Raw genomic sequence first — 22,474 nt, 5'->3', positions numbered from 1 at the left:
GTCGGCAGTCATGCCCTGTACTAGTGGTGGTCCCCACCCATCGATCAGTAACCAGCTCTGACGTGCGCTGCTCCGGGGGCTGAAGCGCACTGCCCCTGCATGCAGCACGCACACACAGCACTGTACAGAAAGTCTACGGATCTGTACAGCGCTCGGTGCAGAGCTCGTAGACTTTATATTGAGGTTGTGTACTGCCCTGTGTGTGCGTTCTGCATGCAGGAGCGGTGCGCTTCAGCCTCCGGAGCAGCACACATCAGAGATGTTTGAGCAATTATTGAGGGACCCAAAACCTCACCCATCAACACCTCATGTAAGAGGCATAAAATAATCCAAGATAGGTGCACTTTAAGGTAATGGAGTGGTCACAAGTACACACACCTATCAGAGCCGTGTGATGAACCCCTAATAATTCCTCACCTTCTTAAACTCTCTGGCCTTCTCGCGGTTCTTTGCATACGTTTCCTGCCGCATCTTCTCTTCTCTCCGAGTTTTAACCTCGTCGAGCTGATTATAAAGCCTGGAAGGGATAAATACACACAAAGAAAATTACAGATCTGAAGCCTCTTTTCTTAGACCCCTGCACTGTGCTGTTCCTCTGTTACACCTCCTGCAAATGTAAGAATAAGCTAACAGGGTATAGCCGTGCACTTGTCGATAGGATCCGCCCCACCTGAGTGATACAAGTTAGGGGGGCCGTAACCTGGCTCTAGTGCGTGCAATGGTTACCGTATAGTGCGCTGCTGCATCTCTATCTCAGACAGTCTGCGATCTTCTGGGGTGCACACGCGCACCTCAACCACTTTCTTCAACTGTCCTCCATCAGAAGAAACCAGTTCTGTGAAAATAACATAAAAAGTTACAGTCCTTTTTACAACACATCAATAGAGAAGGAAACAAACAGCTGAAAGGGTCATTCCCATCGTCATAGATGGACATTGCCGGATAGAGCTTGTAAATACAAACACTTTTTCAATTTACTGCTTATTAAAATTTGCAGTTGTTCCTGAGATAGTAAAACTTTTGTTTACAGCTCGTTGCTTAGGAGACAGACCACCGCTGCGGTCTAGCTTGTAATCACTGTGCTGAAGATGGCCGGAATTAGGAGGTAACAAACGTGCTCCAATGATTCTGGCCAGATTCACAACAGTGCTTACAAGCTCATGAAAAAAGAGCTTCTAAGCACAGTCCATGTTCTGCTGTCTAGCAGCGGTGGTCGGTCTCCAAGGCAATGAGCTGTAAACAAAAAAGTGTTAATATCTGAAGAATGGTTTAAAATTTTAATAAGCAGCAAATTACAAAATTGCTTGTATTAACACACACTATCCGACAATATGCATTTATATATATAAAAAAAAAAAAATGGGAATAACCCTTAAAGGGAGAAAAGAAAAATTCTACTGTAATTGAGGTGAAATATGAGATCTCACCGGAGCCGGTGTGCGGGTCGCCCTGGATGTCAGACACATGGGATCGGTCAGGCGTCTGACCTTCCTCCTTTGCACCTCTGTCTTTCTTCTTCATTTCTTGGACTCTTTTTGCAGAATTCTGAATGAAATGTCTCTTCTTCCTCATTAAGGCTTCCTGCAGATTTCCCGGAGTGGACGTAAACTCAAGACTCATTTCTGAAGAGACACATGAATATATGACGGGTTATAGGATAAGGTGGCCGGTAAAGTGATCCAGTGTTTAAGGCTTCCCCTCTCCTTACGACCCAACATGACGGCTGAGGGTCTCAGACGACCGATGCAAGCGCAGCGGCATATTGGCGGAAAGAAGAGGGGACACTTATTTTCCTTTCAACGTTCAGAAGACATGTAACGGGAAGGAGGTTGGGGCTCGGAAGGAATCTTTCAGCCAACAGCTCCACACATGGCCCGGCCATCTCTGGTTTTCTTCTGCTTTGTGGCTCCTCCAGCAGCAGCTGCACAAGGAGTCATAACACAACACCCCCAACTGGGCTCAGCCCCTCTTCCCCCACTCATCTGAACATGATGGCGGTATTTGGTTACCTGCGAATTGCTGTGATAAAGACATAGTCACTGATGACTGGTCTGATCCATCACGGAGGCCTGAAGCGTCCACCTCTGGCTGGAGTGGCTGAAAAGTGCTCTGCCAAAAAGTAAGGGGGGGTGACTGTATTATATTCTCCGGATTATAAAGTCAGTCATAATTTATAACTTATTTGCTGAAGTGATGAGAATCATGTGATCGCCTGTGCTAGGGAGCAGACCGGCAGTCCTTCTCCAGCAGTACCGGCAGTCCTTCTCCAGCAGTACCGGCAGTCCTTCTCCAGCAGTACCGGCAGTCCTTCTCCAGCAGTACCGGCAGTCCTTCTCCAGCAGTACCGGCTCATTCACACGACCATTTTAGCAGCCGTATGTTAGGGTCTGTGTTAGGTCTCACTCCCACCAGCGTATACATCGGACGAGTGCTATCCAATTTTTTATAAGATAGCACTCAGACCATTGTACACACACACACACACACACACAGGTTTGCAAAACAATTCACTCCCCCCACCCCCGGCATTTTTTCGTATTTTGCTTCCTCACAACCTGGAATTTCACAGTTTTTTTTTTAGGGTTTCCTTCAGTTCATGTAAATTACATGCCTATAATTGTGAGCATTTGGTTTTCTTTTTATTGTGAAGCAAACAACAAAATAAGCAAAAGGACAAAATAACTGAAAACTTCAGTGTGCATAACTATTCATCCCCCTAAAGTCAGTACTTTGTAGAGCCTCCTTTTGCAGCAATTACAGCTGGAAGTCGCTTTGGATAAGTCTCTATGAGCTTTCCACATCTTACCACTGGGATTTTTGCCCATTCCTCAAGGCAAAAAACTGCTCTGGCTCCTTTAACCCCTTTACAGCCTGGGAAATATTAGTACGCACCAGGCTGTCACCCCCTGTTCAGAGCGTGCTCCGATGCTGAGCCCACACTGAACCGGGCACATGTCAGCCGATTCTTACAGCCGACATGTGCCCGCAACAGCCGCGGGTGGAATCGCGATCCACCCGCGGCTGTTAACATGTTAAATGCCGCTGTCAATCTCTGACAGCGGCATTTAACATCGCCGCGCCGGAAGCGCGTCACTTACCCCGCCCATCGGTGCCCCCGTCACGTGATCGCGGGTCACTGATGGGTGGGCATGACAACCCTGGCTCTGCAGCAGACCCCAGTGGTTGTCATGTGCTGATCGCTATGAGTGCCACCTAGTGGTCGGCACTCATAGCACCGGAGCATTTCTGCTACATAGAGGTGATCTGCTCATCATCTCTATGCAGCAGAGGCGATCAGACAAGTGCTGCCTCTAGTCTCCTATGGAAACTATAGAAGCAAGCAAAAGGTGGAAAAAAATGTTTTTAAAAATCTAAAAAAAATTAAAATATAAAGGTTTAAATCGCCCCCCTTTCGCCCCATTCAAAATAAAATAATAATAAAAAAATAAAAACACATACACATATTTGGTATCGCCACGTTCAGAATCGCCTGATGTATCAATATAAAAAAAGAATTAATCCGATCGGTAAACGGCGTAACGAGAAAAAAATTCTAAAACGCCAGAATTACGTTTTTTGGTTGTCGCAACATTGCAATAAAATGCAATAACGGGCAATCAAAACATCGGATCTACCCCAAAATGTTATCAATAAAAACTTCAGCTCAGCGCACAAAAAATAAGCCCACAACCGGCCCCAGATCCTGAAAAATGGCGTTTTTTTTTTGCAAACTGTGGAATTTTTTTTCACCACTTAAATAAAAAAGAACCTGTACATGTTTGGTGTCTACGAACTCGGAATCACCTGGAGAATAAGAATGGCAGGTCAGTTTTAGCATTCAGTGAAAGTGGTGAAAAAAATAATAATAAAAAATCATCAGTGATATTGCACTTTTTTTGCAATTTCACCGCACTTGGAATTTTTTTCCCGTTTTCCCGTATACGATATGGTAAATCCAGTAATGTCGTTCAAAAGTACAACTCATTTCGCAAAAAATAAGCCCTCACACGGCCATATTGACCAAAAAATAAAAACGTTATGGCTCTTGGGAACAAGGAGAGCAAAAAATGAAAACGCAAAAACGAAAAATCCCAGGGTCCTTAAGGGGTTAAAGTTAGATGGTTTCCTCTGGTGAACATCAATCTTCAAGTGTGACCACAGATTCTCAACTGGATTAAGGTCTGGGTTTTGACTAGGCCACTCCAGAACATTTACACATTTCCCCTAAACCACTTGAGTGTTGCTTTATCAGTATGCTTTGTGTCATTTTCTGGTTGGAGGGTGAACCTCTGTCCTGGTCTCAAATTGCTGACAGACTGAAACACGTTTTCCTCAAGAAAATACCTGCATAATGCACCATCCATCTTCCCGACTTAGACCATTTTCCCTGTCCCTGCTGCCGAAAAACATCCCCACAGCATGATGCTGCCACCACGTTTCACTGTAGGCATGGTGTTCTTGGGGTGATGAGCTGTGTGTTGCTTAACGCCAGACAGAGTTTAAAAAGTTCAATTTTGGTTTCAGCCGACCACAGCACCTTCCTCCATACATTTGGAGAGTCTCCCACGTCTCTTGGCAAACTCAGTACAAGACTAACAATTTTTGTGTGTACGTAAAGGCATTTTTACTGCCCACTCTTCCATAAAGGACACATATATGGAGTGTATGGGTTATTGTGGTCATATGGACAGACACTCCAGTCTCTGCTTGGGAACTCTGCAGCTCCTTCAGGGTTACCTTTGGTCTCTGTGCTGCCTCTCTAATTAATGCCCTCCTTGCCCTGGTTGAGAGTTATAGTGGGCGGCCTGTGTTGCCATGTTCTTTCCATTTGATGATCATGGATGGTGCTCCGGGGATCATCAGAGATTGGAATATTTTTATTTCTCAACAACTTTGTCCCTGACTTGTTTGGAGATCTCCTTGGTCTCCATGGTGTTTGGTTAGTGGTGCCTCTTGTTAATGGCCACAGAGGCTGCAACACCTTTCAGAAAAGGTAAAGTGCATATACTGACAGACCATGTGACACTTAGATTGCACACAGGGGGACTTCCTTTTGCTAAGCATGGGACTTATGAAGGTAATTGCTTGCACCAGAAATTTTAGGGGCTTCATAGCAAAAGGTGTGAATACATATGCACATGCCAGTTTTTAGTTATTTGATCCCATAAAGTTAATTTATGCCTATATTTTTCTCACTTCACCAACTCAGACTATTTAGTGCTGATGGATCACACACAAATCGGATCACAAAAATATTTAAACACAAGTTGTAATGTAACAAAATAGATAAAAAAAAGTCAAGGGAGGGGTGAATACTTTCGCAAGCCACTCTATAGGTTTTTAACATTTTTCCTTTCTCTGTTGACGGTGATGAGAGAAGGCTTGTTTTTTTTTTTGGTGTGGAGAGCTGACATTTTTATTGATTGCATTGTACATAAAATGGTTTGATGTTTTTTTTTTTTTGATTTTTAAGAGGAGAGATTATTTTATTTCTATTAAATTTCCATAAAAGAAAAAGATGTAGAGCACATTACCTGGGACGTGTTCACATCCTGGTGATCACCGGACGAAAAGACAGGAGGCCGAGATGAGACCACGCTGCTGTCATTCAGGCTGATGAGGGTCAGATCTGGCTCCTCCAGGATTCCCCGCATCGAGTCCGAATCCTGGTGCACAGAATAAAATTATTTGGGATTCTGACTTTTGCCACTTTGCTGCAGCACGGCCGAAGTCATTAACTTTACGCTGTGATGTAGCAGCCAATATAAGAGTTTCAGACATTTTTTGTGCTTCACTAAACTTTTGTTTTTTGGGGTTTTATTTTTAAATGTTTATTATATGGCATTAATGACCCGGTAACACGATTCGCCATGTCAGTACAATTAGGGACTATACTAAACTGTGGATGGAGCTGTGTGAGGGCTCGTTTTGCTTTCTCTCGTGACGAGCGCAGATGTTTTGGTTGCTATCTCTTAAGGCTACTTACAATGTTTTGTTCTTGCATATTTTTGGAGAATATGAAAAAAAAAAAAAAAAAAGAAAATCATCAATTCTGGATTTCATTTTATTTTTTCTACACCGCCTTAACATTAAATTTACCATAGTGGTTAACTTAAATTCTATATTTTGATAGGTCAGACAAATACCGACGTGATACAAAATATGCTTTTTTATCATTTTTTCAAAAGGGGAAAAATGGGGCGGATTCAATTTTTTAGGTTTAAAAACTTTTTAATTTTTACTTTACTTTTTAAATACCCATATGGAACATGAACCTGCGATTGTTTGGTCACTTGCTCAATATACAACAATACTATTCTGTGAAGCCGATCCACAGGCATATCAGCCATGGGGGCCTTCGGCACGTCCCCAAATGCCATGACAATCCATTAGCCCCTCGCAATCGCCTGTTTGATACAAGTGGCTGCAGGCGTGCACTGGAAATCTGCTCATTTAAATGCCGCTGTCGGTGATTGATAACGGCATTTAAACGGTTAACCAGTAGCCATCGGACCTATCTCCGATTGCTGCCGGCACCGGCTATGTAGCACAGCTGACAAGTACCGGGTACAGTGAGGACTTGTGCTGTTGAGTGTGGGAACCGTACATGTGATGTACAGTACAGACCAAAAGTTTGGACACACCTTCCCATTTAAAGATTTTTCTGTATTTTCATGACTATGAAAATTGTACATTCACACTGAAGGCATCAAAACTATGAATTAACACATGTGGAATTATATACTTAACAAAAAAGTGTGAAACAACTGAAAATATGTCTTATATTCTAGGTTCTTCAAAGTAGCCACCTTTTGCTTTGATGACTGCTTTGCACACTCTTGGCATTCTCTTGATGAGCTTCAAGAGGTAGTCACCGGAAATGGTCTTCACTTCACAGGTGTGCCCCGTCAGATTTAATAAGTGTGATTTCTTGCCTTATAAATGGGGTTGAGACCATCAATTGTGTTGTGCAGAAGTCAGGTGGATACACAGCTGATAGTCCTACTGAATACACTGTTAGAATTTGTATTAATGGCAAGAAAAAAGCAGCTAAGTAAAGAAAAACAAGTGGCCATCATTACTTTAAGAAATGAAGGTCAGTCAGTCCGAAAAATTGGGAAAACTTTGAAAGTGTCCCCAAGTGCAGTTGCAAAAACCATCAAGCGCTACAAAGAAACTGGCTCACATGAGGGCCGCCCCAGGAAAGGAAGACCAAGAGTCACCTCTGCTTCTGAGGATAAGTTTATCAGAGTCACCAGCCTCAGAAATCGCAGGTTAACAGCAGCTCAGATTAGAGACCAGGTCAATGCCACACAGAGTTCTAGCAGCAGACACATCTCTACAACAACTGTTAAGAGGAGACTTTGTGCAGCAGGCCTTCATGGTAAAATAGCTGCTAGGAAACCACTGCTAAGGACAGGCAACAAGCAGAAGAGACTTGTTTGGGCTAAAGAACACAAGGAATGGACATTAGACCAGTGGAAATCTGTGCTTCGGTCTGATGAGTCCAAATTTGAGATCTTTGGTTCCAACCACCGTGTCTTTGTGCGACGCAGAAAAGGTGAACGGATTGGACTCTACATGCCTGGTTCCCACCGTGAAGCATGGAGGAGGGGGTGTGATGGTGTGGGGGTGCTTTGCTGGTGACACTGTTGGGGATTTATTCAAAATTGAAGGCATACTGAACTAGCATGGCTACCACAGCATCTTGCAGCGGCATGCTATTCCATCCGGTTTGCGTTTAGTTGGACCATCATTTATTTTTCAACAGGACAATGACCCCAAACACACCTCCAGGCTGTGTAAGGGCTATTTGACCAAGAAGGAGAGTGATGGGGTGCTACGCCAGATGAGCTGGCCTCCACAGTCACCAGACCTGAACCCAATCGAGATGGTTTGGGGTGAGCTGGACCGCAGAGTGAAGGCAAAAGGGCCAACAAGTGCTAAGCATCTCTGGGAACTCCTTCAAGATTGTTGGAAGACCATTTCTGGTAACTACCTCTTGAAGCTCATCAAGAGAATGCCAAGAGTGTGCAAAGCAGTCATCAAAGCACAAGGTGGCTACTTTGAAGAACCTAGAATATAAGACATATTTTCAGTTGTTTCACACTTTTTTGTTAAGTATATAATTCCACATGTGTTAATTCATAGTTTTGATGCCTTCAGCGTGAATGTACAATTTTCATAGTCATGAAAATACAGAAAAATCTTTAAATGAGAAGGTGTGTCCAAACTTTTGGTCTGTACTGTACATGTATGTTATATATTAGGAAGGAGTTAAAAATGAGCCCATGATGGTCCTAAAGTTAAAAAAAAACAAACACAAAAAAACATACTCTGGACCCCTGCTGTCTGTGCCTTCGCTTCTTTCTTCTTCCAGTGGGGGCATTAGGTGCCCACTGCAGACAATCAGAAGCTAGTGAGTGGCTGCAGCCAATCACCTGACTCCTCCCTGTGTTTTTGTCGGCCCCACAGAGATGAATGGAGCGGCTGCAGTCATCACTCCATATAACTGCAGAGAAGGCCATCTGGTGCCCCAATGTGTAGTAACCACGGGCGTTTCCGGGCCTGGCCCATACCTACTATATACCACCCAGTGAATAGACGGGTAAGGTTTTATCTGGAGTAACCCTTCCACCAGGAATACTATGGACTAGGTTTTGGGTCATTTACTTACCCAGGTACAGATAAAGCTCGGCAGAGAACCAGCAGAAGAACCTATGGTTAGGCTGGATAAGGACTGAAGAGCGGATCTGGGGTGAGATGTGTGGGTCAGGACCTCGGATTTCGGGGTCCGATTCAGTGAACCAGTGTGATTAGAGCCTTCATCAGGATCTTCACAGTCCTCACCACCTGCGCGCACTTCTCCATGCTGATTTTCCGGTACGGCGGGCAGCTCCTCGAAGTGAACGCTCTTCACGCTGTGCCTTTCCAGGGATTCAGAGACCGGATGTTCAGACAGTTCAGAATCGTGCGCCGCCGCAATTTCATGGAAAGATCCGCTCTCCTCCGCTGCACTCGTCAGGATGGTAGAGGAGCGCTCCGCTGCAAAAGGTCTGCGAGTGGCATCGAAAGACTGTAAGGTGCCGATCTGCAAAGAATCTTCATTGACCTGATCTGGATCAGAAATTACACAGGACGGCTCATCACGAAGGCTCACGTTTGGCTCATTAAGCGTGCTCTCCGGGTGTAATGGGAGAAAAGATCCAGAAAAATCTTTAAAAAAATATAAAAAAATATATATATATTAAATTAAAACACACCCAACGAAAAACTATATAAAATTACCATTATTGCATATAAAATGAAGGCAGCATTTACACCCAACTGGATAGGCAGACCAAAGCATTTGCACAAAGTGTTGTCCGCTGTGGCCACTAGATGGCGCTCGGGAGCAGTGGACATTGAAATCAGTAATTCAGTATGCAGTGAGCTCCCTCTAGTGGTAACAGCAGGAAACCAGAATCTCAGGTTTTAAATCTAATGTCTATTCTGCAGGCATCTGGGCTTAGAAAATAAAGCATCAGTAAATGCACACATGTCCCTGGTTGGCCAATGGGACAAGAGCGTATGGGTCACATCATGTCGACCGGGGACATCTGTGCCCAGGAAACCACATTGGTTTTATAGCTTTGGTACTGGTGTGTCATGTAATATGCTTGCTCTGCTATTTCTCCTGGGAAAGAAGATCTTTGACAAAGCTTCAAAAAGCAGATGTGAACACAGCCCAAGCCTTCAAAGACATTTGCCAGTTTTTGCAACTAAAGTTTTAAGGCCATTTGCTTCCTAAATGTAAAAAAACTTTCAAAATAGCCTTCATTTAACATTTTCTTCCCTTTTGCTGCTGCAGACAGTATGCAAGTCTGTATCTAGCACAGTGGTCTGCAAAAATGTTACACTCCATCAGGGCTATTGACCGCTCCCTCTGCGCTCCTCCTCCCTTCTCTCAGGGTTACAGGTAGCAGTAGGTAGGAGGGGGGTTATGCACAGTTTTCCAAAGAATGGGTGAGAGGGTAGAAAGTATCTAAAGTATTATTTTTAGAGAGCAGAGAAAACAGGATATAGACAAGGAAGAAAGCACATTTAGAGGAAATATGTGCAGGAAAGAAGCTGTGCTGAAATATGAGCAGTGAAGACAGCAGCACCCTGGATACAGGCAGACCTCACATCCAGCCTATATTACTGTGAGGGAAACTCCCATAGAAAAGAAATCTGAAACTTGGATCAGACTGCAAAACTGCCTATCAGGGGGTCTAAAAATGAATGAAGAAATGAAGATCGCAGACTGAAACTTAGTGATTACCTTTAATTAATAAAATTGCACTAACATATGTAAAAATTATTTTATCCTTCAGCTGGGGTCCAACTATGAACTAGGATGAGGGGAGTCCTGCTGTCTACTAGACTTCAGTAGAGGTGATTATACAGAGCTCACTCCCCTACTAAAGACAGGAGCTTGCCACTCCGCCTGCATAGATATTGTCTCCATAAGGAGACATGTTACCTTCCCCTCCCTCAGAGGCCTCTCATCAAGCCAAATCAGACCTTCTGCTTTGCACTAATGATGGGCAAACACCCGAAACATGTGTTTGCAAATGGAGGTTCTGGTTTGGCCTTTTTTCCCCCTAAATAAGGCGCATTAAAGGGTCAATATTCACTTTTAGGATTGTTACATTCAATAGATGGTGCTAGAGTTCCAGTCCTCTTCCTCTCTAATTTGCTTATTTAATTTCCCAGAGGAGCATTGCATGGCCTATAAGTCTCCTTACGACGACTTGGCACTCTCCACAAGGAGAAATGTTACTCCTTAGGCGCTGAAGAATTGGAGACACGTTTCCTTTCCAGGCAATGAAGAGTTTTGTGGCTTACTAATAGACTTTGGAGTTTAGCACCAACAAGGTCTCTGCTTGCACATATAAACCAAATGGACAAAAGTATGTGTCCTCTCCACATTTCACCTACAGGAGTTCTTGTGACCTCGCATTCTACATCCATGGACATTAATATGGAGTTGGTCCCTTTGCAGATAACAGTTCCCACTCTTCTGAGAAGATGTTCTACAAGGCTTTGGTGGTCTCCGTGGAGATTTCTGCCGTTCATCCAGAAGAGCATTTGTGAGTTCAGGCCCGGATGTTGGGGAGAGGTCGGGCTCAGTCTCTGTACTACTTAATCCCAAAGATATTAGATAAGGCCGAGGTCTGGGATCTGTGCGACCGCTCATGTCCCCCCCCCCCTCCATGTCTGTATGGAGCTTGTGCACTGGGGCTCAGTCATGGGGAACAGAAAAGGGCGAACCCCAAACTGTTCCCACAAAGCTGGAAGCTACAATTGTCCACAATATCTTGTGTTGAAGAATTAAGATTTTTCCTTCACTGCAACTAAAAGGGCCGAGGCTGCCCCCTGATAACAGCCCATAGCATTATCCTCCTCCACCATGTGTACAGCGGCACAATGCAGTCAGGGGGCAACGTCCTCCTGGAATCACCAAACCCAGACTCCTCCATCAGACGCAGATAGAGAAGTGTGATCCATCTCTGCACAGAACACTTCTCCTCCAGAGTCCAGTGGTGGCAGCTTTACACCACTCCATCCGACGCTCGACATTGTGCTTGGTGATGTACGGCTGCACACAGCTGCTCGGCCATGAAGCTCCCGGAGGGGGCGCAGGGTTTGTGCTGATGTTATACCAGAGGAGGGGTCTGGACTCTGCAGTTATGGGGTCAGCAGAGCGGTGGTGTGTCCTCTGCTCCTCAGCACTCTACCCCCCACTCTATAACATTACGGGGTCTCCACTTTGTGGCTGATTGCTGCAGTTCCTTCCACTTCTCAATAATATCACTCACAGGTGATGGGGAAGATTTAGGGGGGAAGAAATGTCATGAACGGACTAGTTACCCCGGTGGCTCCTAGTACAGGACCGCGTTGGTATCAGTGAGCTCCGCACCAGCAGACGATCTGTCATATGGTAGGCAGACGGCATGGCGGAGGGCTGGATGTTATATACAGGGAGCCGTATGTTATACACCAGGGGTGAGAGGCCGGATGTTATACACCAAGGGTGGGGGGCTGGATGGTATATACGGGGAGCCGTATGTTATACACCAGGGGGGGTGAAGAGACGGATATTATACACCAGGAGGCGAGGGACCAGATATTATCCACTGGTGGGGGATTAAATAAGAAACCTGAATTCAGTGATTAAGCCAGTTGTCCTAAAACGTTTGCCCATATAATGTATATAGCGTAGGAGCTCAGATCAAGTGTATGAACCCTCATATATAAAATGATCGGGGGCAACAGATGTCATCACAGCTCCGTTTGAAAGACATACAAAAAAACACACAAAACACCCAACACACACACACATATTATTATATATATATATATATATATATATATATATATATATATATATATATATATATATATATATATATATATATATATATATATATATATATATATATATATATATACACACACACACATATATACACACATATATATATATACATACACATATATACACACATACATATACACACACACACAGTGAGCTCAGTTCAAGTGTATAAAGCCTCATTGCATGAAATGCTGGCGACGGCTCTGTACATCACGGCTCATCATATGCAGCACATGGCGTCCGCTCACTCACCTTCTTCCCGCTGCCGCCGAGGTGACCGTCTCTCCACCACCTGTGAGTGGAATAAGCCTAGAGAGGATGCAGGACTCCTATAAGGCCGCGGTTCTCTGTGGCTGCTGCTACTGGAGCTCTGGAGGCAAGTGGAGAAAATACAATTATCTGATTGGGACGAAACTCAATGGCAGCTGATTATCCGAAACGGACACAGAGAAATCGTACCCGACTCCGGTCCTGCATGCTTTGCGGACTGATGGTGATGTCTGATCGGGTATAGGATGGAGTGGGAACATTGGAGTCCAGTTTTGGATCCAGTGAGTGAAAAGTATCCGACAGGTGGTTACCGTGAGATGAAATATCAGTGGCGACCGAAGGAGCTGGAATATGTAAGGGAAAATGGACAGTGTGTAAAATACATAAAAATTTCAACTTTCTTTCCCTATAGTGAAATGGGAACCATTCAGATATCTTGCTCCTCATGTTACAATGCAGAATTGAGTAAGAAGCTGCAGCTGCATCCCCCTCCTCTCCCCTCCTGCCCTTACTATTTTACACTAGGTAGATATCAGGAGCTGCAGATAAGGAGTTGTCCAGACATTAGAAATTGATGACTTAACACTAGGATAGGTGATCAATGAGATTGATGGGGCCGCCGATTACAACGGTTTACATAAATAGAAGCTGATCTGCTGTACCCAGGAGCGGCTGCTACACACTGAATGGAGCCGACTGGTTGGAGCCCTGGGTATCGGATCCCCTCCGATCTGATATTGATGGCCTATCATAAATATTAGATGACCGGACAACATGTATAATACATATCCTTGTGAGATGTCCCCCAGAGGACGGAGTGGTGAGGACTGCAGGACGGCATCTTCCTTTCATGTTGTGAGTCTCCAGAGAATAATTTTTGGACAACCTCAGTGATGACCCCGATCTGACGCACAAGGTCAGCTCAAGGACGCACAAGGTCGACAGAATGATACACAAAGAACGGCTTCCCAAAAAAGTCAGTACCTCCATATTCTCCCTTCTCATCCAGATCTTACTTACAGTGAAAACTGAAGTTCCTCCCCAGAGAAGCGCTGAGATCTTTGGTGTATTTCTCTATGATTTGCTGGATGTGGCCACGACTTTGCACTGGACACAAGTAATGACTCCATGTTGTTGCTGTTGATGGACTTGTGAGGTCCTTATTTTCCTCGATATCGGAGTAGTTACATCTCTGGAGGTCTGATAGGAGGTCTAAAAATAATATATATTATTACAATATCCATTTAAATAAATTGGAAACGTCATCCCAGCCCCCTGTACTATGTCTCTCTGAGGAAACGGCTACTGAGAGCTTGTAAGATTTATGAAGACCAATCAAACTTCTCCTAATGTAAAGTTTCCATGAGGAGGAGTAATACCTGTGTGGGGTGGTAGGAATGGAAATAATGGTGCAGCCGTAGCCTAAAAATTATCCATTTTTAGGACCTTGTAATTTGCAAACCTCCAGGTATTTGTGGGGTAACCTAGACGTTCCCTAAATTTACTGCTGGCACCAATGATATATAATCCAATGGCAATTCACTCCACAGTATCCTGATGGAGCCACTGACTTAACCTCTGTATGACCTTGCAATTTGCCATTTTTTGCGCTTTCTTTTTTTCCCTCTTCTTCTTCCAAGAGCCAGAACTTTTTTACTTTTCATTCCACATAGCTGTGTGTGGGCTTGTTTTTATGCAGGACAAGCTGTACTTTGATTTTACCATATATAGTGTACTGGAAAACGGGAAAAAAAAATTCCAAATGCGTTTAAATTGCAAAATAAATAAATAAATAATAATAAAAAAAAAAAAAGAGTGCAATTCCACAACTGTTTTGGGGTTGGTTTGTTTTTTTTATTTACCATGATCACTATATGGTAAAACTGACCTGGCAATAAGATTCTGCAGGTCAGTACGAGTATGCAGATACCAAGCATGTAAAGGTTTTTTTTTTTTGGTTTTGTATTTAAAATGGAGACAAAAAAAAAAATCCCAAATTTGTAAGAAAAAAAAAAAAATTTGCTTATGTCACCATTTTCCGAGACCTGTAGCGTTTTCATTTTTTGGGATCTGGGGATGGGTGAGGGCTTATTTTTTCCATCCTGAGCGGACGTTATTATTGATATAATTTTGGTGTAGATACAAGGTTTTGATCGCCTCTTATTGCAAAGTTGCAGCGGCCAACAAAAACGTATTCTGGCATTTTTATTTTTTTCTCGTTACGCAGTTTACCTATTGGAGTCCTGAGGGGAGGAGTCCGGAGCAGATAATTTGCATATTCCCACTGCATTTTGGGGTAAGTGAAGAGTCTCCGTGAGCTCAAAGAACACTGGATTTTGGCTGTTGGAGCTGAAAAGAGGACATCGGTAAACCAGGGGAGGAGTCCGGAGCAGATAATTTGTATATTCCCACTGCATTTTGGGGTAAGTGAAGCCAAACTTCACATGCCAGAAATGCAAGCTTGTGTCCCTGTTGGAGGAAAAGTTGCGAAATCTAGAAGAGAGGTTAACTACCTTGAAAATCATTAAGGAAGGTGAAGAGTTCTTAGACAGAGCAGAATTATCTCTTCATGATTCAGAAAGAGAAGAAATTCGAACTGCACCTGACGAAACAGAGGAATGGAAGCATGTGACCCACAGAAGCAGGAGGATCGAGAGGCAGTCAGCACCCATACTGCTCAGGAACCAGTACCAGGCTCTCACGCAGGAGAACCATGAAGAAATACAGCAAAATAAGACTTTGCCAGCAATGAATAACCTTGTAAGCCCTCAGAATCCTCCTGGATGGAGAAAGAAGAATGTTGTGAAGAAAAAACGAAGAGTGGTGGTCATGGGGGATTCCCTGTTAAGAGGAACAGAGGCCGCTATCTGCAGACCAGACATAACCTCAAGAGAAATGTGCTGTCTTCCAGGAGCAAAAATTAAAGATGTGTCTGACAGGATATCAAGACTCTTCAGACCTACAGATCACTACCCATTCCTGCTAATACATGTGGGGACAAATGACACCGCAAGAAAGGACCTGGAAACCATCTGCAGTGACTTTGAAGACTTGGGCAAGAAAGTGAAAGAATTGGGAGCGCAGGTGGTCTTCTCATCCATCCTCCCAGTGGATGGCCATGGAACAATGAGGTGGAATAAGATTCTACAGGTGAACAACTGGCTACGTCGATGGTGCCGTCAACAAGGATTTGGATTTCTGGATCACGGAATGAATTACCTATACGATGGACTACTTGCTAGAGATGGGGTGCACCTTACGAAGACTGGAAAACATGTATTTGGAAGTCGCCTTGCTACACTCATCAGAAAAGCTTTAAACTAGAACAATGTGAGAAGGGAAGCAAAAGGCCAGAAAAAGCCATACAGCTGACAAATACTATTGAGATCTCTGCTACTGGAAGTGGAAAGGAAGAACAAAGACAAAACAATTTAAATAATAAAAATATGGGAGGAAGAGAAACCAATCACAAACTAAAATGTTTTTATACAAATGCACAAAGCATGGGCAACAAACAAGGAGAATTAGAACTACTAACACAGGAAAAGAAATATGATTTAATTGGAATCACTGAAACTTGGTGGGACGATACACATGATTGGAATAAAAGGCTAAAAGGATACAACTTATTTGCAAGAAACAGACTTGATAAACGAGGAGGAGGTGTCGCATTGTATGTTAGAAAAGCGTATATCTGCACAGAGATTGAAGCTTCAGAGACTGGGAGTTCTGTGGAAACTGTTTGGGTAAGAATACAAGGAGAGAACAACGGAAAGGACACCATTGTAGGCATTTACTACAGGCAACCTGGGCAAGCTGAAGATATGGATGAACTCTTTATGTATCAAATGACCAAGTTCTCCAAAAAATATGACGTAGTGGTCATGGGAGATTTCAACTATCCAGACATTTGTTGGGAATCTCTCTCAAGTAAAACTAACAGGTCAAGCAAATTCTTATCCTCTCTTGCTGACAACTTTATCTTCCAAAAGGTAGGGGAGAAAACAAGGGGATCTGCTACTTTGGATCTAATCCTTATAAACAGGGAGGAAATGGTTGAGGAGGTAAAGGTGGCTGGGACCCTAGGAGGCAGCGATCATGCTATTATAGAATTTTGGATAACTAGAGGAGGAAGACATGTGAAGACTCAAACTTCAAGGTTAGAATTTAGAAAGGCAGATTTTAAGAGACTCAGAAAGAGAATAGGAGGGATCCAATGGCTGGATGTCCTTAAGGACAAAAATGTCCAGGAAGGATGGGAAATTTTTAAAAATGAGATTCTCAAAGCACAATCGTTAACAATCCCGAAAAGTAGGAAGAATGGGAAGCATTTAAGGAAACCAGGATGGATGAACACAGAACTTAAACACATGCTAAAAAGAAAGAAAGAAATGTTTATTAAATGGAAAGAGGGAGGCATATCTAAAGAAGATTATAATGCAGTCTGCAGATCCTGTAGGGCATGTATCAGGTTAGCTAAAGCTGACAATGAATTAAGGCTTGCAAGAGATGTCAAAAGCAATAAAAAAGGATTTTGGGGGTATGTCAAAAGTAAAAGAAAAGTCAAAGATGCTATAGGATTTTTACAGGATGAAAATGGAGAAATGGTAAGAGAGGATGTTGAGAAGGCCGAACTTTTTAATTCCTATTTTGCATCTGTTTTCTCTCAGAAAGAAAATGTAACATCAACTGATCTTCACTGTTCTTTTAAAGGAATAGAAGAATCCAAGTTATCTGTAAACAGAAAGATTGTGAGGGAATTTTTAGCTAACATAAATGAGTTCAAGTCTCCAGGTCCAGATGAATTACACCCCAGAGTACTGAAGGAGATCGTAGAAGAAATTTTAGAACCACTCTCCATAATCTTTGAAAATTCTTGGAGAACAGGAGAAGTCCCAGAAGACTGGAGAAGAGCAAATGTTGTTCCTATCTTCAAAAAGGGGAAGAAGGTGGACCCAGGGAACTATAGGCCGGTGAGTCTGACTTCTATACCAGGAAAGATCTTTGAACAAATTATTAAACAACATGTATGTAAGTACCTGGATAAGAATGAAGTGATTAACCAGAGTCAGCATGGGTTTATAACTAACAAGTCATGTCAGACTAACTTAATTTCCTTCTATGACAGAATCACTGACTGGGTGGATCAGGGAAATGCTGTAGATATAGTATATCTTGACTTCAGCAAAGCATTTGACAAAGTATCTCACACCATCCTTATTGAAAAAATGACCAAGTATGCAATGGACCAGGCAACTGTTAGGTGGATTCATAACTGGCTTAGTGATCGGACTCAAAGGGTGATTGTAAATGGCTTCACATCCAGCTGGATGAATGTCTCAAGTGGGGTACCACAGGGCTCCGTCCTGGGACCTGTATTGTTCAACATCTTTATCAATGATTTAGATGAAGGAATTGAGGGTAAACTGATTAAATTTGCTGATGACACAAAGCTAGGAGGGATAGCTAATACTAGAGAAGAGAGAGAGATGATTCAAAAAGACCTAAATAAACTGGAGCAGTGGGCAGCAACCAACAGAATGGTTTTTAACAGGGAAAAATGCAAAGTACTACATCTGGGCAATAAAAATGAAAAAAGCATATACAGAATGGGAGGAATAGAGCTAAGCAACAGTACATGTGAAAAAGACTTAGGTATACTAATAGATCATAGACTGAACATGAGTCAACAGTGTGATGCAGCAGCAAAAAAGGCAAATACAATTCTGGGATGTATTAACAGAAGCATACAGTCTAGATCACGTGAAGTCATTATTGGTCTTTACTCCTCTTTGGTCAGACCTCATCTGGAATACTGTGTACAGTTTTGGGCACCACATTTTAAAAAAGACATAGACAAACTGGAGCAAGTTCAGAGAAGAGCGACCAGAATGGTGACTGGTCTGCAAACCATGTCCTATGAGGAACGGTTGCAGGATTTGGGAATGTTTAGCTTGCAAAAAAGAAGACTGAGAGGAGACTTAATAGCGGTCTACAAATATGTCAAGGGCTGTCACATTGTAGAAGGATCATCTTTAATCTCATTTGCACAAGGAAAGACTAGAAGCAATGGGATGAAACTAAATGGGAGGAGACACAGATTAGATATTAGAAAAAACTTTTTGACAGTTAGGGTGATTAATGAGTGGAACAGGCTGCCACGAGAGGTGGTGAGTTCCCCTTCAATGGACGTCTTCAAACAGAGGCTGGACAGACATCTGTCTGAGATGATTTAGTGAATCCTGCTTTGAGCAGGGGGTTGGACCAGATGACCCAGGAGGTCCCTTCCAACTCTACCATTCTATGATTCTATGATTCTATGATTGTATTTGTACCTTGATAGATCAGGCGTTTTGTTTTTTTACTTTATAGGAGACTTGTAGCTGCGGTCGTCCGTGCTATACGCAGCAGTGCTTCAGCCTTGATATGTGTAGCAGAAATTATGTAAATATACATTAAAGGTCATGTAGGGGGTCAATGTAAACTTTGGACTGCTTGTCTTCCTTTTCTTCGTTGTTGAGCCTCTTTTTTGGCTTAGCAGATTGCCCTACACAAAAAAAAAAAAAAACTAAAAAAAAAAAATTAATCTAAAAACAACAAAAAAAAAAATGGACATTGCCAGGAAAAGTCAACATTTCATATTTTGGATTTTGTTTGCCTCCTTAAAGTTAATGGCTCCATCGGGATTGGGGTTGGGGGCCTCTAAATACCATTTTTTGGGTATTCAGATAGAAGCTCCTGACTCTGAGTGATGTGCAGCGAAGCGCGACGAGAACCCGGCCGGATGTATTTGCAGAACACAGACCACCACACGACGCCGATACCAACCGCAGGCTCCAGGACTGGTCTCTGTCTTCTCGCTGGTCAGGAAGCTGCCGGATGATATGGTTGTCGTGGACAAGTAATCGCAGGCTGAAGTTGGGCTCCTTCCTTGTCCAGTCGGCCCCTGCACAGAAACACAGACGTATACCATTCCCCAACCACAGTACAATAAGCATCCGCCGACACAGTCTGAGCTCAGATCAAGTGTAGAAACCACCACAAGAAGTGTCTGGTGAGGAGAAGATGCATCATGGCTCAGATAAGACACAGGACGGACACAGCCGTACGGCAGGGGAACTTCCACAGGTACCTGGTGGTAAGAAAGTCTTCTGACCACCGCACATCTACACAGGCGAGCTTTGCTGCACCCCCAGTTTTGCAGCGGCAGCAGTTCTCGAAAAACATCAGAACGGCTTCTGCAGAAAACCGCAACTGCTGGATGTCGTAGATTTCCACATTGCCATCAGTGAGAAAATCCATGACGAATCCCAAAAAAAAGTGCAGTAGGGGGTCACACCAGTACTTGTGAAAGTGCCCCCAACACTCTCACAGGACACAACAGACTCACACCGCATAAAACCATCAGCTTCTCCGCTCTGGATAAATCACGTACCGGTGTCACCAATACTCAGATTTGGCTATTTTTCATCATTGATCATTTTTCCAAAAAAATGACCTCAGATAAGTCGGAGTTGACAGTTTATAGATCCCCACGGGTGCTGTAGATTTACTTACGAGGTCGGAAGCTCCTTCCTCCATTAAATGGCGATTAGAGGACGTGGCCCCGTCACTGCTAAGAATCTCGTGCAAAACTGAAGGAAAAGAACCATCTGAAGAAAAAAAAAAAAACGATTGAGCGCCAAAAGGTTAATGTGTCTGAAGGTCATTATTATATTTATATTACGTATTTATATGACATTTATTGTATTATTATAATTTTTTTTTTTTTTTTTTTTTTTTAAGAACGGCATGAAAATGGCAAAAATTATTTTATGATCTATGCAATGAACATGATATTTAACCCCTTCCAGACATCCGGTGTATATGTCAGGAGCAGGTGTATGGAGCAGGCTGGAGAGCTGAGCTTGCACCATTCCTGGCAGATGCCTGTAATGACTTATGACCCACTGAAACAGCAGGCGTCCTTCAGACGCGCGCTCTCCCTCCCTGCAGCCTATTTTAATGTGCCTTTGGATTTTGTAGGTCCAGTGAGTGGCACTTATTTTTTCTTTGTTATTTCATCTATGTATACACAGGCGCATCTCACTAAATTAGAATATCAGCAAAAAGTATATTTATTTCAGTTCTTCAATTCAAAAAGTGAAACTCATTATATACACAGTCATTACAGACAGTGTGATCTATTTCACGTTTATTTCTGTTAATGTTGATGATTATGGCTTACAGCCAATGAAAACACAGAAGTCATTATCTCAGTAAATTAGAATACTTTAGAACAACAGCTTGAAAAATGTTTTTTAAAATTGGAAATGTTGTCCTACTGCAATGTATGTTCAGTAAATGCCCTCAATACTGAGGTGTTATGGAAGCCCAGGTGGCTTTGATAGCAGCCTTCAGCTCATCTGCATTGTTGGGTCTGGGGTCTCTCATCTTCCTCTTGACAATACCCCATAGATTCTCTATAATAGATTCTCTATGGGGTTAAGGTCAGGCGAGTTTGCTGCCAATCAAGCACAGTGATACTGTTGTGTGTAAACCAGGTATTGGTACTTTTGGCAGTGTGGACAGAGGCCAAGTCCTGCTGGAGAAGGACATTTCCATCTCCAAAAAGCTTGTCGGCAGAGGGAAGCATGAAGTGCTGTAAAATGTCCTGGTAGACGGCTGCACTGACTTTGGTCTTGATAAAACACAGTGGACCTCCACCAGCAGATGACATGGCTCCCCAAACCATCACTGATTGTGGAGACTTCACACTAGACCTCCAGCAGCTTGGATTGTGGCCTCTCCACTCTTCCTCCAGACTCTGGGACCTTGATTTCCAAATGAAATGCAAAATTTACTTTTATCTGAAAACAACACCTTGGACCACTGAGAACAGTCCAGGTCTTTTTCTCCTTGGCCCAGGTAAGACGCTCCTGGCCTTGTCTCTTGGTCATGAGTGGCTTGACACAAGGAATGTGACACTTGTAGCCCATGTCCTGGATACGTCTGTGTGTGGTGGCTCTTGAAGCAATGACTCCAGCAGCAGTCCACTCCTTGTGAATCTCCCCCAAATTTTTGAATGGACTTTTCTTAATCCTTTCAAGGCTGCTTTTATCCCGGTTGCTTGTGCCCCTTTTTCTACCACACTTTTTCCTTCCACTCAACTTTCCATTACTATGCTTGGATACAGCACTGTGTGAATAGCCAGCTTCTTCAGTAATGACCTTTTGTGGCTTACCCTCCTTGTGGAGTGTGTCAATGACTGCCTTCTGGACATCTGTCAAGTCAGCAGACTTGCCCATGATTGTGGAGCCTACTGAAACAGACTAAGGGACCTTTTTAAACGCTTAGGAAGCCTTTACAGGTGTTTTTGGTGAATTATTCTAATTTACTGAGATAATGACTTTTGTGTTTTCATTGGCTGTAAGCCATAATCATCAACATTAGCAGAAATAAACACTTGAAATAGATCCCTCTGTATGTAATGACTATATAATATAGGAGTTTCACTTTTTGTATTGAAGAACTGAAATAAATTAATTTTTTGATGATATTCTAATTTAGTGAGAAGCACTTGTATCTCAGTGAGCACCCAGCACCACCAGGTTGAACTGCTCAAGTCCAAGATTGGATTGGTTTAATTACACATGGGTATTTGGTGCCATCAAATAGCTCTATTTTTTATATAGATATATATAAACTAGTGTAAAAAAAGTGACTCACTCAAATACCCCTCACCCCCCCCCATTTAGGCTATGTTCACACATCATGTTTTTTTCAGCATTTTTTATCTGCAGCAAAACCTGATCTCTTGCC

At 43.0% G+C, this 22,474-nt stretch overlaps 1 protein-coding gene and 1 non-coding gene across 3 annotated transcripts in view; both read right to left on the bottom strand.

Annotated features, from left to right (window-relative positions):
• Nucleotides 1-22,474, bottom strand: part of LOC141192996 (uncharacterized) — a 55,232-nt gene that overhangs the window by 3,291 nt on the left and 29,467 nt on the right. For both annotated transcript variants that reach the window (XM_073662074.1, XM_073662075.1), the window contains exons 18-28: nucleotides 20,231-20,325; nucleotides 19,502-19,619; nucleotides 13,694-13,885; nucleotides 12,863-13,017; nucleotides 12,656-12,773; nucleotides 8,678-9,216; nucleotides 5,535-5,666; nucleotides 2,010-2,109; nucleotides 1,428-1,622; nucleotides 727-835; nucleotides 418-517 (exon numbers count right to left, since the gene is read on the bottom strand). In XM_073662074.1, coding sequence (XP_073518175.1) covers nucleotides 418-517; nucleotides 727-835; nucleotides 1,428-1,622; nucleotides 2,010-2,109; nucleotides 5,535-5,666; nucleotides 8,678-9,216; nucleotides 12,656-12,773; nucleotides 12,863-13,017; nucleotides 13,694-13,885; nucleotides 19,502-19,619; nucleotides 20,231-20,325 — 1,853 coding nt within the window. The remainder of the gene's footprint in view (nucleotides 1-417; nucleotides 518-726; nucleotides 836-1,427; nucleotides 1,623-2,009; nucleotides 2,110-5,534; nucleotides 5,667-8,677; nucleotides 9,217-12,655; nucleotides 12,774-12,862; nucleotides 13,018-13,693; nucleotides 13,886-19,501; nucleotides 19,620-20,230; nucleotides 20,326-22,474) is intronic.
• LOC141256947 (small nucleolar RNA U2-19) lies at nucleotides 20,084-20,152 on the bottom strand. The gene has a single exon (XR_012317886.1). It is a non-coding gene; the product is annotated as a small nucleolar RNA U2-19 (small nucleolar RNA).

This window comes from Phyllobates terribilis, unplaced genomic scaffold, assembly GCF_046119375.1.
Source record: "Phyllobates terribilis strain yellow unplaced genomic scaffold, ASM4611937v1 Scaffold_2__4_contigs__length_985480577, whole genome shotgun sequence".
In the NCBI taxonomy this organism is placed as follows: domain Eukaryota; kingdom Metazoa; phylum Chordata; class Amphibia; order Anura; family Dendrobatidae; genus Phyllobates; species Phyllobates terribilis.
This window is presented reverse-complemented; position numbering and strand designations above follow the sequence as displayed.